At 39.9% G+C, this 16,359-nt stretch overlaps 1 protein-coding gene across 1 annotated transcript in view; it reads left to right on the top strand.

The window, feature by feature from the left end:
• Positions 1–16,359, top strand: part of NECAB3 (N-terminal EF-hand calcium binding protein 3) — a 1,629,394-nt gene that overhangs the window by 1,471,680 nt on the left and 141,355 nt on the right. Inside the window, exon 12 of the mRNA XM_044090271.1 lies at positions 1,298–1,375. Within this exon, the coding sequence (XP_043946206.1) occupies positions 1,298–1,375 (78 nt within the window). The remainder of the gene's footprint in view (positions 1–1,297; positions 1,376–16,359) is intronic.

The raw sequence follows: 16,359 nt of genomic DNA, 5'->3' as shown, positions 1-16,359 counted from the left end.
TATATTAGTTATGGACTTAGCCTCAATGTTGAGAAGTGCAATATAGTTTCCTTTGGTAAATCCACCTTCACTCCACATACCATATAGGAAGCATTCTACTTTAATCTGACTGGTCATTACAGACATGCTTGCATTAATAACAAACTCTGCTTTGATTACCACATCTCTCATGTCTGTCACAGTTGGAACATTCTTATCCTTCATGAAATCCCTTCAAGGTCCAGAGAAGTTATAGTTCCATTTTATACCACTTTTATTTGACTCAACATTCAAAATAATGTTTCATTTGGCATGCAGATTGCTAAGCACCTAAACCAGTTCAAGAGACCTCAGTGTTTGCTCAACAGAAAGATCTCAGGTCTTAGTACCTCTAGCTGCTCTTATAGTGTAAAGGTCCTATCACTCTTCTCAGTCTCATATAGGCTACTAAGAAATGATCTTTGTTTAGCCTTTAGATCTCTGAATTACCTGACACTCTTTGAACTACTTCACTTGAATAGATCTGGTGTTAAAGCAAACACACACCAACTCAAGAGACCTAAACCTATATTGGCTCATTAACAACAGTAGCTGCAATGATAGCTACCAAACCCAGAATATCCTCTGGTTCTGGAACAGACTCCCCTTACATATCCAGCAGAATTCTTCTCTGGCAGCTTTTAAGAGCAGTCTGGGGACTGGATGGGTGATCGCAAATTTTAATCTGGGATACATAGAGATAATGTACTGATGGTGCAGACAGTGTTATTCTTCCACCAATTGGGGGTGCTATAGTTGTATAGTCTCTTTGGCTAAAGGCTTACTAAGAACTCATAAACTTATACCTTTGAGCATAATTTCTGTCTCTGCCACCTACTGCTGTACAGGCTTGAATGAATAAAATAGCCCCTGATATTTGATGTAGTTTATTATGCTCCCTGATGTCTTTGTTCTGAGAATATAATATTAAACAGGTGAAACATTTTTCCTCAACACGTAACTTCTTAAAGCCTTAGAAGCATTTCGGTGAACACAAGGTGACATATCCATAGAAGTGAACAATGGCCTTCTGAGGGAAATATCTTTTTGCTTCTTCTTTTTTATGAACTGAAACAGCTACCAACACACTCACTGTATGCTGAACTGAAATGGTGCATCTAGCATGGTTTTTAGTCACAATAGACTTAATTAGTGTACTATGTATTTTTAATGGCATACTTTAGAAATTATAGTTTAGTTCTTTTACGTAAATATGCAACAAAAATAAAATCCCTGTGATGATTGTATTTAACCTTTCTGTTTTTCTTCTGTTCATCAGTGTTTCAGTTCAAGACCTGTCCAATGAGGCATGCTTTATAGTATATGAGTTTTGGCAAGAAAGAACATCTTGGAGAAGGTGAGATTAATTTTTGGTATATTAAATTCAGTCGAGCCTTTTGTTTGTACCGTTATTGAAGTTTCAGCATTAAAACAATGCAACAGTACAAGTAATGCATCTGGAAAATACTTACATGAAAAGAAGATATTACACTATGTGTCAAGGAGTATAGCACCCTTTCCACTTTCAAGGTAAACCTTTAGAACCTGACGGGCAACATCAACCTCTCCATCTTCTTTGTATTACCCTGCTTGAGAATGGATGGAAACGTTAAATATAGTTTATTGGCTAGCCCTGTAATGGAAGACTGCCTAGGACTTACCTATGAACCTAAGCTCTAAGTGAGGACTTATAAATGCATAATATGGAACCGTCATATGTTTTTAGGCAAAACCGTCTTTTTAGTAGGCTAAAACAGATAGGATCATGACTTCCTCATACACAAATCCAGTGGATGCTCTCACTGACATTGTTTAGTCTGACTACTTACTATTCTGTGACTGTTCTTCCTTGTAAAAGAAAAAGTACACAGCCGTATCATTCTGTTTTCTTGCCCCACTTTATGCATTTGTGTGTCTCTGATGGAATCATACCATTAGCATTATCAATTCTTGTGTTTTTTTCTCTTTACTACAGTATTTTAAGTGAGAAGTATGTGATCCTTGACTGCACATTTTAGAAAATTAATATGCAGAAGGAAATAGCTGCAAATAGCTGCAAATATCCTGCACACACATTATGGCATATGCTTTGGATTAGCTTGCAGTTAAATTAAATGTAACATCTATTATATTTCTAAGTATTTTGAGTCCCACTGCTGTTTAATTTTGCCTTACATTTCCTAACATAATAAAACCACTATTATATAACAATGTGTTTTACATACAAATGAATACAAAGAATCAAAGATGCTCTTGGTAATATTTACTATTACATTAATCACTTCTGGGGATTCTAGACTTCAGAAGCCCAGTGTACAGACCTGACTTCCAGAACTTTACCCTCCCCCTCTTGGTTTTGGCTGACTCCCTCCCATTTGAGCAGCAGGACATCGGTGGTATAAGAAGAGCATCTGTTGACACCATCTTTTGATCTTTCATACCACAGTCTTAGTGCATTTGAATGTTAAACCCACCATCATCAGTCTGGCATATTGGCCAGCTTCCAGAGATTTCAGATAAATAGCACCTAGGAAAATTTTTTCTTAGATTATTTGATTATCTTGAATTGTTGTACATGTCTGATCATGACAATGATACTGTGATTTCTCAGAAACAGAATAACTGCACTGAGTATGACAAACAAATCCCATGCAGAAATTTCCAATCTCAAATGCAATACCAACTTTTAAAAGCCAATATTCATTTGCTGTCAAACCTGAAAACAGAACAATCGGTGTGTATGGTATAAAATGTAATAAGTGCTTGTTACATTGTAACTGCAGTTTGCTACAGTTTAAAAGTAAAGAAAAATTTTTTTTTTAACTAAAACCTGAGCACTGTAGCACTCCATGCAGTCAGGGAGGGTATAAGCTATAGCAACTGTTTGCTACATTTCCATCAAGCAGTTTGCTACAGTTTATAAGACGATTATTTTTTTTAACTAAACCATAAGTGTTCTGTGCAGGCAGAGTTTAAACTGTAGCAACAGTTATTACAGTTTATAAAAAGAAATGTTTTAGCAAATAGGGTGAGCAGGTCAAATTTAGACCCCTACAAAAGGATACTGAGCAGAGATGTATTATTGGATCTGATTCTGTTTTTAGAAGACATGCTACATATAATGAGAAATGCTAAGAAACCAAATACAAGAAATCATACCTAGCAAAGTAGAAAGGGCTCTTCCTGTGGTGCCCTACAAGAAACCAGAACACTAATTCAGCAATGCCATCTCTGGTTCTCAACTACCCGTTAAACCTTTACAAATCTAGAATTTCTTATTCCTATTTGAAGGTGCATGTTTCTGCTATCTCAACCTGTCTACTTTTAGAGCCTCAGTTGTATTTGTTATTGTTAGCCAAGCAGTCCTTGAAGAGGGGATACTGCATATCAGACTACCCAAGAAAGAACGTGTTCCAGCACAGGACCTTAACTATATATTAGAGAAACTATCCCTGGCACCCTATGAACCTGTTTCTTCAGCTTCCCTGAAATACTTCTCCTGGAAGAAACTATTTTTGGTGGATGTAGCATTTGCTAGAAAAAATTCTGGGTTTCCGGCTTTAATATGTAAAGAGCAGTTTTTGATCTTTCATAAGGACAAGTCAGTATGCATACCATCACTACTTTCTGTGCCCAAAGTGGTGACAGAATTTATTTATTTTACATTTGTTGACCTGGATAGTCTGACTGGATACATGTCCATTTTCAGCGGAGGCCTGGGAAGAAAAGCTCCAAGGTAGTCAGAGTCAAAATGATAACAGTGAATACGTAATTACAGGTAAGCTTTAAGTCAGGGGAATACAGTGACAGTAGGCAGAACTTTCCTTGAATTAGAATATTCACTTCTCTGTGCTTTTTCCACACAGCAAGCAGGAGAGTGCTTGGTTTGGATTGTTCATAGACAGTGAAGATGCTATCTTGATAGAACAAAGGAAATCAGAAAATCAGACCAGCTATTTGTCTGCTTTGCAAAGGGCATGGATGGGAAACCTGCCAGTAATCAAAATGTAGCAAAATAGCTTGCCACATTATTGGGTTTGGTTACTCTTTTAATGGGAAGTGTGTGTCAGGCCATGTAAAGTCACATTCCAAAAGAACCACAGCTGCCACCACAGCTTTCGTTAGAGGTATGGATACCGCAGTCATGTTGGGAAGCAGCTACCTAGTCATGTGTTCACACCCACACCAAACATTACTGCATTCACGATCCTGCCATTCTCCAAAGTCTGCTCTTCTGATAGCGAAGTGAAGACTGCATTAGGGAATATCATGAGGAACATAATATGTGTTAGGAACTTGTCATGGTTTTAGATATTTGAGTATAGTCATGGTTGCAGTTCCTATTCCCTTCCAGTAATTCCTCTGTTTTCCTGCTTTGGCACCCTGGAGTTGGGGTGGGTATGTTGTTCACTGTATTTCCCCCATCTTTCCTCTACTTTCCACACCAGGCTCCTTCCTTCTTCTGATGCAGAACAGAAGCTGGAGAGGCAGATTGTGTTCTTGTGAGAGAATTCTTGTACCTGAAGATAAGTTACCTACATCCACCCGTGCCGTGAGATGTAACTTTCCTGTCCATCCAAAAAAGATAAGACATTGATATCAGTTATTGACCTGCATTTACTACTGGTATCATGACATCTGTGTAGGTGAGAATCAGATTAAACCAAGAGTGGTACAGTAAAACTCTGGAAGTCATGTTGGCATATCGGTCTCCTGCAGATAGGAATTCCCCCAAAGTGATGACATAACAGTGAATATACTTGAACATCTGCAATATGGTAAGTTCTAAGCACAACTATGCTATCGTATGAAGTCTTCAGAAATATGTAAATTGTAGAATTTATTTTATTTTATTTATTTTATTGCATCTGTTTACCGGGAAAGTCCACTGAGCCTAAAGGAGCCCATTTTCAGCAGAGGTCTGCGGAGAAAAGCTCCAAGAAGAACATCGATACAGAAAAAATATAAACATTAATTGGTACAGAAGACGAAACAGTGTTACACATAGTAATTACAGTAATACATACAGAATATATACATAAAAGCAGGAATCTAGTTGATTTGATTACAGTAATATATACAGAAAATATACATTAAAGCAGGAATTTAGTTGGTTGCCAAATAAATTCAATCAGAGAGGTATAAACAGAGATATATTAAATCAGTATTATTGTACCAGTGTCTACAACTGATAGAAAAATAATAAATATGGAGAAAGTATCCTCAGTTACTAGTAGTAAAAAGCATAGGAATTTAGTTATAATATAAGGAGAAGGAAGAGGTTAGGTTATAGAGCAGGTACATAGCCAGGAAGGGTTGTTATAGAGCAGGTACATAGCCAGGAAGAGTTGAGATGATTTTTCAGTATTTGTTTGAAGGTGGTGAAGCTGTCCATGTTTCTTATAAAAGGTGGAAGTGAGTTCCATAGTTTGGCGATGGTGAAGGAGTAGAGGAGTTGGCCATAAGGTAAGGTGGTCTTTACTACTTTTAGAAGTAGATGATTTTCAGATCTCAGTTGCCTGCTGGGCTGGTATTTGGCAAGTAGAGTTGAGAGAGCAGTACAGTCTGTGGGTCTGTAGATTATTTGGGTCTATATTAGAACACCGAACATTCAAAATGTCGAGTGTTCTAATATAGACCAGCTGAAAATATCGAAGAAACAGAAAACCAAATGTTTTCCTAGAGAAAGAATTCAGTTGTCCATTTCTGTTGCTTCGGTATTTTCAGTGCTGTGGTGGAAAGTTATGGGTCAGGTTCAGGTAAGTATGCAATTGTGTGGACGTGAGGGTTAGGGCGGGTTAGGTGAGTTAGGGTTAGGGCGTGGGTCAGGTATGTGTGTATGTGTGTGATTGTGTGGACGTGAGGTTTAGGGCGAGGTAGGTGAGTTAGGGTTAGGGCTCGGGTGAGGTGACTGTGCAATAGTGATGGACCTTAGGGTTAGGATTTGGGTTAAGGTAAGTGGATAGTTAGTGGCGTATGTATAGTTTAGTGTAGGGTTAGGTGTAAGAGTTTAGGTGTATGTGTGTGGATTGCTGTTTGTCGGTGTGCTTGTGTTGTGTGTATGTGTTTTGGAACAGCAAATTTTTTCCCTAGGAAAAATGTTGCTGTTCTGAATGTTCAATGTTTTTAATTTTTGATTGAGAGGGTTTGATATTAGAACACTCGACATTTTGAATGTTCGATGTTCTAATATAGACCCGATTATTTTGTGTGCTGTAGTTAGTTGGGTGAAAGAGAGATGGTGGGGGAGTTCCAGTCACCCTTATTGTTTCAGTGAGATACAGAGGTGGGATAAGAATTTGGCCTTGGTGGCAAATTTTGCTGTTCTGTTGTGACACATATCAAGTTTTGATTTTGTAGAATTTTGGATATTAGTGAGGATTGGGCCACTAAAAAGGAGAGAGGGAAATAAAAAGGTAGTGGCAAGGGTATGTCTATTAGAGAGGCTAAAAGTGTTGTTGCGTGTAGAGCATACCAAGCTTTTGGTGTGTTTTTTTGATGTTATTGTTTATGTGTAGGTCAAAGTTTAGGTTTTCATCTATAATAATGCCTAGTAATTTAGCATGTGGGACAACTTCTATAGTGGTATTGTCTTGGGCTTGTATAGTGAAGAGTTTATCTATAATTATATATATATATATATATATATATATATATATATATATATATATATAAATACATGCATATATATTATATATTTAGAATTAGCATTTAATTTAATTAAAATCAGACTGCTGAAATTATAACAAGACTCATAACCAGACACATGCACCATCCATGCATCATGTATATTATAACCAGACACATGTGCCAGCCATGCATCATGTATATTATTTATTTATTGACATTTGTTGACTGGGAAAGTCCACTGGGCTAGTGACCCATTTTCAGTTGAGGCCCGGGGAGAAAAGCTCCATGGTAGTACAAAAAACCCATTAGGACATTTGAGTTTTAAAAGTACATATGCACATTATATACCTTAATGGTATTGCATTCAAATAACAATATCATACACAATTCACATTATATACTGTAATGGTAGTACCTTCAGTATGGTGCACTAAAAAAACATATTCATAGTTCCATCTTCTGATAAAACTTACAGAAGGTTTTGAGCATGTGAGAGCGTTAAGACCATGAGTAAAAGGGCTGATGAGGTAATGAGGTAAGTTGCGAGTGTCGTTTAGGATAGTGAAGCAAGAGGTAGGGGGAAGGAGGGGAAAGTCAGGGGTAAAGGGCAGCAAGAGGTAGGGAGGAAGTGAAAAAGGCAGTAGGGTAACAATATATATAGAGGTTAGTTGAGATTGCCCTACAGGATGGTTTAGCTTGAGGTTTTATTTGTTTATTTGCTAAGTTTTTCTGCATAGCTGCCTATTTTGAGCATTTTCTGGCTTGTTAAACTTGATTTCTGCATTAGTAACTGTATTTAGAGCACAACCTAGAGCTGTTTACTGAATTTCCTGTTTGCACTTATTTTTAAAATCGTTTTTTTTCTCAAAACTTGCATTTTTATCTGTGTTTGGCCTAGCACTCTTGTGTGGGGTCATTTACTGCACTGTTATAACTTGTTGATACTTGTAAACCTCTGCTATCTCTGAAAAAAACAAAAAAAAAAAATCTTGCTTTTTTCCCACTTTTCTGAGATTTAAAAAAGTTCAGTTACAGGCTTGCTGTTCTTGAACTGTTTGTTTGTAAGTTTCTGTGAGGCCATTTTTTTGCTTGGGCTAAAGGGAAGTCTCTCTGTTGATCAGTGGCAGTGAAAAACATTGATCAGCCTGCCTGCCCCTGTGGGAGTGATTACTGACTTGAAACTGTAGTTTTATGGGCCATTTTGGGTCAATTCCTAACTCCTTCATCTTCCTCTCTTAAAACCCTCTTTTGTGCGGTTTTGCACGTTTTTGTGCATAGCGTAACAGCGGGCAGTGCCGCCTAATTGGGTTTAAACTATTCCTGGCTCCACAAAGTCTGCTCTTCACTTTTTCCCTTAGAACTGCTCTATCTCGCAATTTAAACACCATATTCTCATTCTAAGGCCCTTCACTGGTCCAATTAAGTAATCCTACAAGTTAGCACTATTAAACCATAAGCACTACTTACTCTTATACTCTCTACGATTACCCTGTCCTCTACTGGTCCATCTTAAATTCAGTTTCCCTATATTACTCTAGCATATCCAAAGGTCAGTCAATGGTTTCCTCTCCAGTCCAGCTGGTGAATCTGGGAATTTTGAGGCAATGTTACAACTGCCTCATGTACACGAACAACCCTCTCCTCCTCCAAACAGGTTCAAATATATGTGATAGATGCAACTATTTAGCCAAACTGGAGGCTGAGCTCTCTCATCTCAAAACTGGTGTAACCAGTCAGGAGGAGAAGGTAACCGCACACAACACAATTCCAGTATCACATAGTCCCACCACATCAGCAAACCAAACACATAAATACACAAAAACATACTCGGAGGCTCTAAATAAAAATCTACCTAAGCAACAGAGTCCTCCAAAGCAGACATCCAAGCAAACACTACCTCAAAACAAAACACGCACAACACATAACCAACAAAGTCAGTGTGCCAAGCAGCCACAGCCCTTAAGGCTGAATAACACACCTGATACTCTTGTAATAGGTGACTCTATTGTCAGACACACTGACGTCCCGCTCACCAGGCTGAATAAAGAGAAGGTCACGGTGAGCTGCCTGTCGGGTGCTAGGATCCACCACATAACACAAGCAGTCAGGTCACTCCAAAGCAAATACAAATATGACTCAGTCATTGTACATGCTGGTGTGAATGACCTGAGACATACCTCCCTGGACTACATGAAAAGAGACATAGAGGAGCTCTCTGATCATGTAGCCCAGGCTGGTATGACCCTGACCTTGAGCAGCATCTTACCCTCACCTAGAATGATGCCACAGTACAAAGACAAAATGATCAATTTTAACAATTGGCTAAAATGTTGGTGTCATTCAAAGGGGATCCAGTGTCTGTCAGCCTGGGATGACATGCTCAACAAGCCACGTTGCTTCACTAGGGACGGCTTCCACCTGTCACCACTGGGCTTTCAGATATTGGCAAAGGCTCTTGCCACCCCCATAGTGCCTTTTTTTAGGCAAGGCTCAAAAATCAAACCCACCCCCATAGACAGCACAAGGAACAAGAAACTAAGGGTAATGCTGCTAAATGCCAGAAGTCTTAACCTCAAGATGCACGCACTCGAAGCTCTCCTCAGTATGGAGAACATCGATATCTGTGCAGTGACAGAAACCTGGTTCAAGGCTCAAGAGAGCACCCCAGCACTACCAGGTTATACCTCATATCATGCTTTTCGGCCCCAAAACCCAGACCGAACCACAAAAGGAGGGGGAGTTTCCATATTTATCAAGGATATCCACACCTCCAGGTTAGTGGCATTGCACGAAGTATCGGAGACCATCCATGTGCAACTAACAGTGGACAAGACTGCTTTTCAGTTTATAGCATCCTACAGACCACCCTCTCAAAGTCAGGAATCCCACTCGGCTTTCCTGAAAACATTGGAGAACATGAAGATCTCCCCGAACACCATTATATTGGGTGACTTCAACTACCCAAACATTGACTGGGAGCACTACTCAAGCCCCAGCACCTTAGCCCAAAGGTTCCTGGAAATTATAAACTCAAATGCTATGGAACAACTAGTCACCACTCCCACAAGAGGGGACAACATACTAGACCTGATCATTACGAACATGGGGACTCTATGCTCCACACCAGAAGTATATCCCTCATTGGTAATATCAGACCATAAATTAATTTCACTGGATGTCCACATCCCGACCCCACCCCCAGCCCAGAAAACCACAGTGAAAAACTTCTCAAAAGCGAACTTCTCACTTTTCAAAACTGAAGTGGAATCCTTCAAGGCCCCAGGGCCAGTGGAAACTACAGCCCAAACTGCAGAATCCTATATAAACGCATTCTACAGACATCTCCAGGAATGCATGGATCATGCTATCCCAAAAAAAACCAAGACCCAATCATCCAAAGGCAGGCGTCCAGTCTGGTGGACCCCTGCCATAAATAAACTGTACAACAGAAGGAAGAAGCCACTACATGATAGAGCAAAATCCCTAATAGGGAAGGCATCTCTGATCTGTACTAGCAAAAAATTACAATCCCTCATAAAATCCTCCAAGGCCAGCTTCGAGAGAAAAATTGCACAGGACACCAAAGACAATCATAAGGCTTTTTTCAGTTATGTTAGAAACCTGGGATGCAACTCCCAGACTTCTTCTGAGTTGATTCTAAACAACAAAAAATACACTGAACCCACAGACATCGCCAATATCCTGGCAGACAGGTTCAGTGCAAACCCCCAAAAGAGCAAGTATCTATCCCAGCAGAGGGCTGCCTCCCAAACATCTCTGATGCTCAGGTGAAGGCTGCCCTCTCCAAAGCAAAAAACACTGCTTCCATGGGACCAGATGGCCTCCAAGAGGAACTAATCCCTCAAATAAAACAGCTATACAATCTCAGCCTCACTACAGGATATGTGCCCACAGAATGGCGTACAGTAACAGTGGTCCCACTCCACAAAGGGGGAGCCTCTACGGACCCTGGAAACTATCGCCCCATAAGCCTGACTAGCTTAGTCTGCAAGGCTATGGAGAGGATCATCATGGAGCTCATAAACAAAGACATTGGGGACCTACAGACACTAGATCCTACCCAGTTCGGCTTTGTCAAGTGCAGATCCTGCCTTTTGAACCTGGTTGACTTCTTTGAAACAGTCACCAAAGCCATAGATGAAGGGAAGGTAGTCCACACAGCCTATCTGGACCTTGCAAAGGCATTTGACACAATACCCCACTCGGGCATCATAGATAAACTATCTAGCTTAAATATAAACCCCTATGTCACAAGATGGGTCACAAACTGGCTCAAAGACAGAACCCACAGAGTGAGAGTTGCTGGAGCCATGTCCGACTCGAAACCGGTCACAAGTGGCGTCCCACAGGGTTCTGTCCTGGGACCACTCTTGTTCGGTATATACTTTTCCAAGGTACAGGCAAATGTGGGAGGACTATGGCTCACCAAGTTCGCAGACGACTGCAAACTGGGCGCCATAATCAACTCTCCAGCTGACACAAACATCCTTCAAAAGGTCTCACAGAGACAGATAACTGGTGCCAGCACCATGGTTTAAAGCTAAATGCCAAAAAATGTATAGTCATACCCTTTGGCAAAAACAATGTGCCCACAAATTACCACATAGGTGGAAACCCATTAAGTACAGAGAAAGTTATTAGGGACCTGGGGACCCAAGTTGATAGCAATCTCTCATTTGAAAACCACATTGCCAAAGTGGTTAGAAAGACCTTCTACATAGCCCACCTCAAGACGAAGGGTTTCACATCTAGATCAAGAGAGGTAATCGTGCCCCTTTATTCATCCCTCATCAGGCCCATCATAGAATACAATGCCCCTTTTGGGATGTACCTTACCCAACACCTGCAGCAATTAGAAAGACCCCAAAAGTATCTCACCAAGAGGATCAAGGGTCTCAAACAGATGCCATATGCTGCTCGGTTAAAAAAACTCCAGCTCTACTCAGTTGCATACCGCCTACTTCGAGGCGATCTATGCCTGACATACAAAGTTATGTCAAATCCAGAATTAATGGACATGCTCCACCTCAGTAAATCTAAATCCCTTAGAGCCACACGCTCGAGGGACTTGAACCTCAGCACAGAAATAAATAGACCTTGCTGGAGGGACAGGTTCATAACCCAGAGGCTCCCTTCGCTCTGGAATAGAATTCCAGTTCATGTGAGGCAGAGCACCTCACTGAATCTCTTCAAGAAGAATCTCGATAGGTGGATGGGGAATTGTAGGTTTGTCCCAGGGATTACTCCCGTGTCACTATTAGACAGAGGCACAGTAAACTAAACCTTAAAAAGGGCACAGTATACTCAAATCAAGTGGTGGCGTAAGCCATACAGAATCGGGCTAGGCTTATAATTGCCCCAGGGCAGATAGCCTAGTATGAACCTATGAACCTATGGGGAGGCTATGGAGGTTTAATTGTTGTGCAGTGACAGGATAAGTTATTTTGGTAGTGTAGTTTAAGTGATGATTTAAAGAGTTCGGAAGATTCCATTAGAGTTAAATGGGAGGGTAGTTTGTTCCAAAGATTTGCTATATTATATGTGTATAGACTTTGTCTAGCTCTTTTGTTTGGATTTTATTACCTTTATTAGTTGTTTCTGAGAGGATCTAAGAGACCAAGTAGGGTTGTAAGTTTGTACGACTGAGTGAAGTGCTGGGCAGTTTGAAAATTAATGTATGTGCTAGTGTTAGCTGGATATAACAAAGATGGCTTGAGAATTCAAGCCAGTTGAGTTCTTTAATTGCTTTACAGTGGTGTGTACAGTTTGGTTTTCCTGTGGCAAACTTAGCTATTTTATAATAGCAGGATTGCAGTTTATTCTTAAGGGATGAAAGTAAGTTGGTGAAGATAGCACTTCCATATAGATGGGAAGGGAGGAGCAGGGTACTTAAAAGGGAAGGGAGGAGTAGGGTGCTTGCTAGTTTAGCTTTGGTTTGCTTGTTGAGGTATAGTTTGTGTCTATACAGTTTACCTAATTTGAAGTGCACCTTTTTATTGTGTTATGAATATGTGGTTCAAAGGTAAGTTTGTCATCTATTGTAATACCTAGTAGTTTGGCAGTTTTAGTTATTTCTATTTCAATTCCATCTTTAGAGAAAATTTTAAAGTCTGTGTTAGGTGGTTTTGAAGTGAATAGGAGTAGTTTTGTTTTATTGCCGTTTAGTAGTAGCTGGAAATTATTTAGCCAGGTTTCTATTGAAGTAAAAGCTTTTTGGGTTATATTGAGGAGGTCAGAGAAGTTATGGGCAGAAGAAATAATAGTTGAATCATCAGTGTATTGGATCAAGGTACCTAGTTGAGAGACTTTATGAAGGTCATTGATACATATACTGAAAAGTAGTGGCCCTAGAATGGAACCCTGAGGGACTCCTATGTTGATTTTTTGATAGGTAGATTGCACATTTTGCTATTTTACTCACTGTTCCCTGTTATTGAGGTAGGAGGAGAACCATTTGACAGAATTTGGAGAACTTCCTAGTTTTGATATTTGGTGCAGTAGTTTGTTGTGTGATACTGTGTTGAAAGCCTTTGACAGGTCTAATAGGATTACTGAGGTGTAGAGACCAGTATCAAGGGCTTTATTGACAGTGTCGGTGAAAAAGAGCAGGGCTGTAATTGTACTATATGCTGGGCAGAAGCCATGTTGAGTTAGAGAGAGAAGCTTATTATCTAGGAGGTGTTTCAGTAATTGAGTATGTACACATTTTTCTAATATTTTTTATAGTGGTGAAAGTATTGAGATTAGGCGGTAGTTTGAGAGGTCATGGGAAGATCCACCTTTATGTAGTGGAGAAATGATAGATTTTTTCCATAAGTTTGTGACATAACATTCTGACAGAGATTGGTTTATTAGTATACTGACTGGGTATGCAATTGCACTTGATGCTAGTTTTAGATATTCAGGGGGGAGTTTGTCTGCAGAGAGTGATCAGCGTTTAGGTTTATTGAGAAGTCTACATATTTGTGAGATAGGGATGGGTTGGATGGAGAACAAAGGTGTTGCTGGATTATAAATGCAGGAGTCTAGCATGGGGGAAGTATTTTATGAGGAGTCTGTTTTAGGGTCTTTAATTAGGTTCTGAATAGTAATAATGAAATGGGTGTTAAAATCATGAGAGATTTGCTGTGGGCTTTTGTCAGGTGGTGGGGAAGGGTTTTGTGGTGTGCCAGGATTAATTAATGAGGAAACTGATTTCCAGAATTTTTTAGGGTTGTTGTTTGCGGTGGATAGCTGTGAGGAAAAGTAGCTTTTTTTATCTTGTATGACTAGTTTTTTGCAATTGTTTTGGAGTTGTTTGTAGGCAAGTTCAGTTTCTTTAGTTTTACATTTTTGCCACTGTTTCCATGCTTTATCTCTATGGAGGAGGTTTTGTTTTGTTGATTTAGTTAGCCAAGGGGCATGGTTTGCCTTGGTGCATTTGGTACAAATAGGAGCTAAGCTATTTAGTGTGTCCAGAAAGAGTTTGTTGAAATAGTTGACAGCATCGTCTAGGGGGAGTGATTTTAATGGGAGCCAATTCTGGGATTTTAGGATACTTACAAATGTGTCTGGGTCAAAGTGGGAGAGATTCCTGGAAGTTTTGTAGGTATGTGTTTTTGATGTTTGAAAGGGGTCCTGTGGGTGAATGCTGGGAGGTGGTCGCTTAGTATATTAGGTAGGGACCTTAGTTGGAATAATTTTGTGGGTGAGTTACTAATATCCAATCTAGGGTGGATTCTGATCTAGTGGATAGGCCATGGGTAGGAGTTGTGATGAGTTGTGTGAAGCTATATCGGTTTATGCTATTGACTGGAGAATTGGTTGTTAGGTTCAGCCAATTAATGTTTGTGTCACCTAGAATTATGGTTTCCTGTGAGATGTTTTGGTTTGCCTATGACAAGAAGTTCTCGAGGAGGGGAATATTTTTCCCTGGAGGGATGTAGAGTACTGCTATAACTAAATGTTTGTTGTTCTGGAGGGAAGTTAGTAGGACTTCTAGATTACCAAAAATGGGGGGTTGTTTGGGATACATTGTTATGTTAAGGCTATGATAGTAGATTAGTGCCACACCACCACCATTTTTGTGGAGTTTATCAATACGAAGTATGTTGTACCCTGGAGGAAGAATTTCAGTACTGGCAATGTGAGGTTTTAGCCATGTTTCTGTTACTGCTACCATATTTGGGGTGTAAGTGGATAGCCATGCATGGAACTCAGTAATTTTGTTACATATGCTACGTGTGCTTATTGTTACCAATTGAAGCTGCAGAATTTTTGGGCTGGTTGAATATGTAGGGCCAGGGTTGGGGTGGATGTCCCCATATTGTGTGAGAGAGAGAAGGAGGTGAATAATAGCACTGGTGTAATTTTTATGAGATAGTGGTTTGGAAAGATTTATGTTTAATTTGAGTTTGGATTGGGTAAGGAAATGTTTAGTTTTGTGTAGGGTATAAGCGTTGTTTAGGAATAAGGAGGGTGAGATGTTTGAATAGCTATTTTTGCTAAGATTCAGTGGAAGGGTTTGTGTGCTACATTTTGAAGTTGCTGGTGCTAAGGTGGGATATGTAGTGGTAGCAAGGATTAATAAAGTTAGAGCTGTAATGAGGGTAAGAATGAGAATAATGTATGTTGTGAGCCTGTGTGAGTCTATGTGGCAGGACATATTTCTATGCAGAGCAGGTGTGGATTAAATGTTATTGGAAATTAGGGGTGGAGCTGGGGTGTGGGTGGTGATTGGTTACAGGTGATGAGATAGGTATGGGTTGGGTTTATTCATGTATAAATGTAATAACATGGGGGTGGGTGGGAATGGGGGTAGGGTAGTTGAGCGGAGTGAGCCCAAAGGGCGAACGGAGCAGGCAGATACAGATCCTGTGATTCCAGGACCAGAATCAGTGTCCACAAGATACAGGTATGATAGGCTTGGAAGGGCTAAAGACCTTTTCTTTATTCTGATATATAGATATTAACAGGCAGCAAAGACAGAATGTAGTAGAAGCAAATATTTGGGTACTTATAAAACTAATTTAGCTAGAAACTCCTAACTAGCAAAGTGGTGTGTGTTAACAAGGGCTTCTGGGACTTAATATGGGGTGATAGCAGATAAGGGAATTAGCTGCAGGAGGGCTAAGACAGATAGACAGAACTTAAGCAAAGGAAGTAGGGTATGAGACCTATCTAACCAGAAATTAGAGTATGTGATCTGCCTTACCAGCTGATAACTAAGGCTACAGACTAAATGAAAAGTAATTCAGAGGTGTGGGGCAGCTAGCCTAAGGGAGGTGACTTAGGGTAGCAGAAGGACTATGGAGGAATGGGGGGATTCTATGTGGCGTGCTTCCAGAATATTAAAGTACAACTTAATTTAGCATTGATAGTTTAGGAGCTGGACATACAATATGCCCGGATGATTGTCGTCTTATTTAACCTTTTAAAGAGCATCCAAGGCACTGCATCTTCCTATTCAGGAGGTATATTCAGGCTATCAGGACACTAGATGAGCGTATTCCAGGAGGCAGGGTGTACTAAAAAGGAAGGAGCACAGATAAATAAGGATGCAATAGTGGCTTATAAGAGGTTAGAGTTGTTATGCTATTCAAAAATGCAATACAGAAAAAAACAAAAACAATGCTTAGTTCCTGCTTAAAAAAATCTCCAGTTTGCAAAACAGTGTTCACTTTACACATGAATCGCTACCTATTGAACTTG

The sequence above is a fragment of the Protopterus annectens genome, chromosome 12.part0 (assembly GCF_019279795.1).
Source record: "Protopterus annectens isolate FY-2018-M chromosome 12.part0, PAN1.0, whole genome shotgun sequence".
Lineage (NCBI taxonomy): Eukaryota > Metazoa > Chordata > Ceratodontiformes > Protopteridae > Protopterus > Protopterus annectens.
Note: the sequence above shows the minus strand (reverse complement) of the source record. Positions and strands in the feature narration are given on the sequence as shown.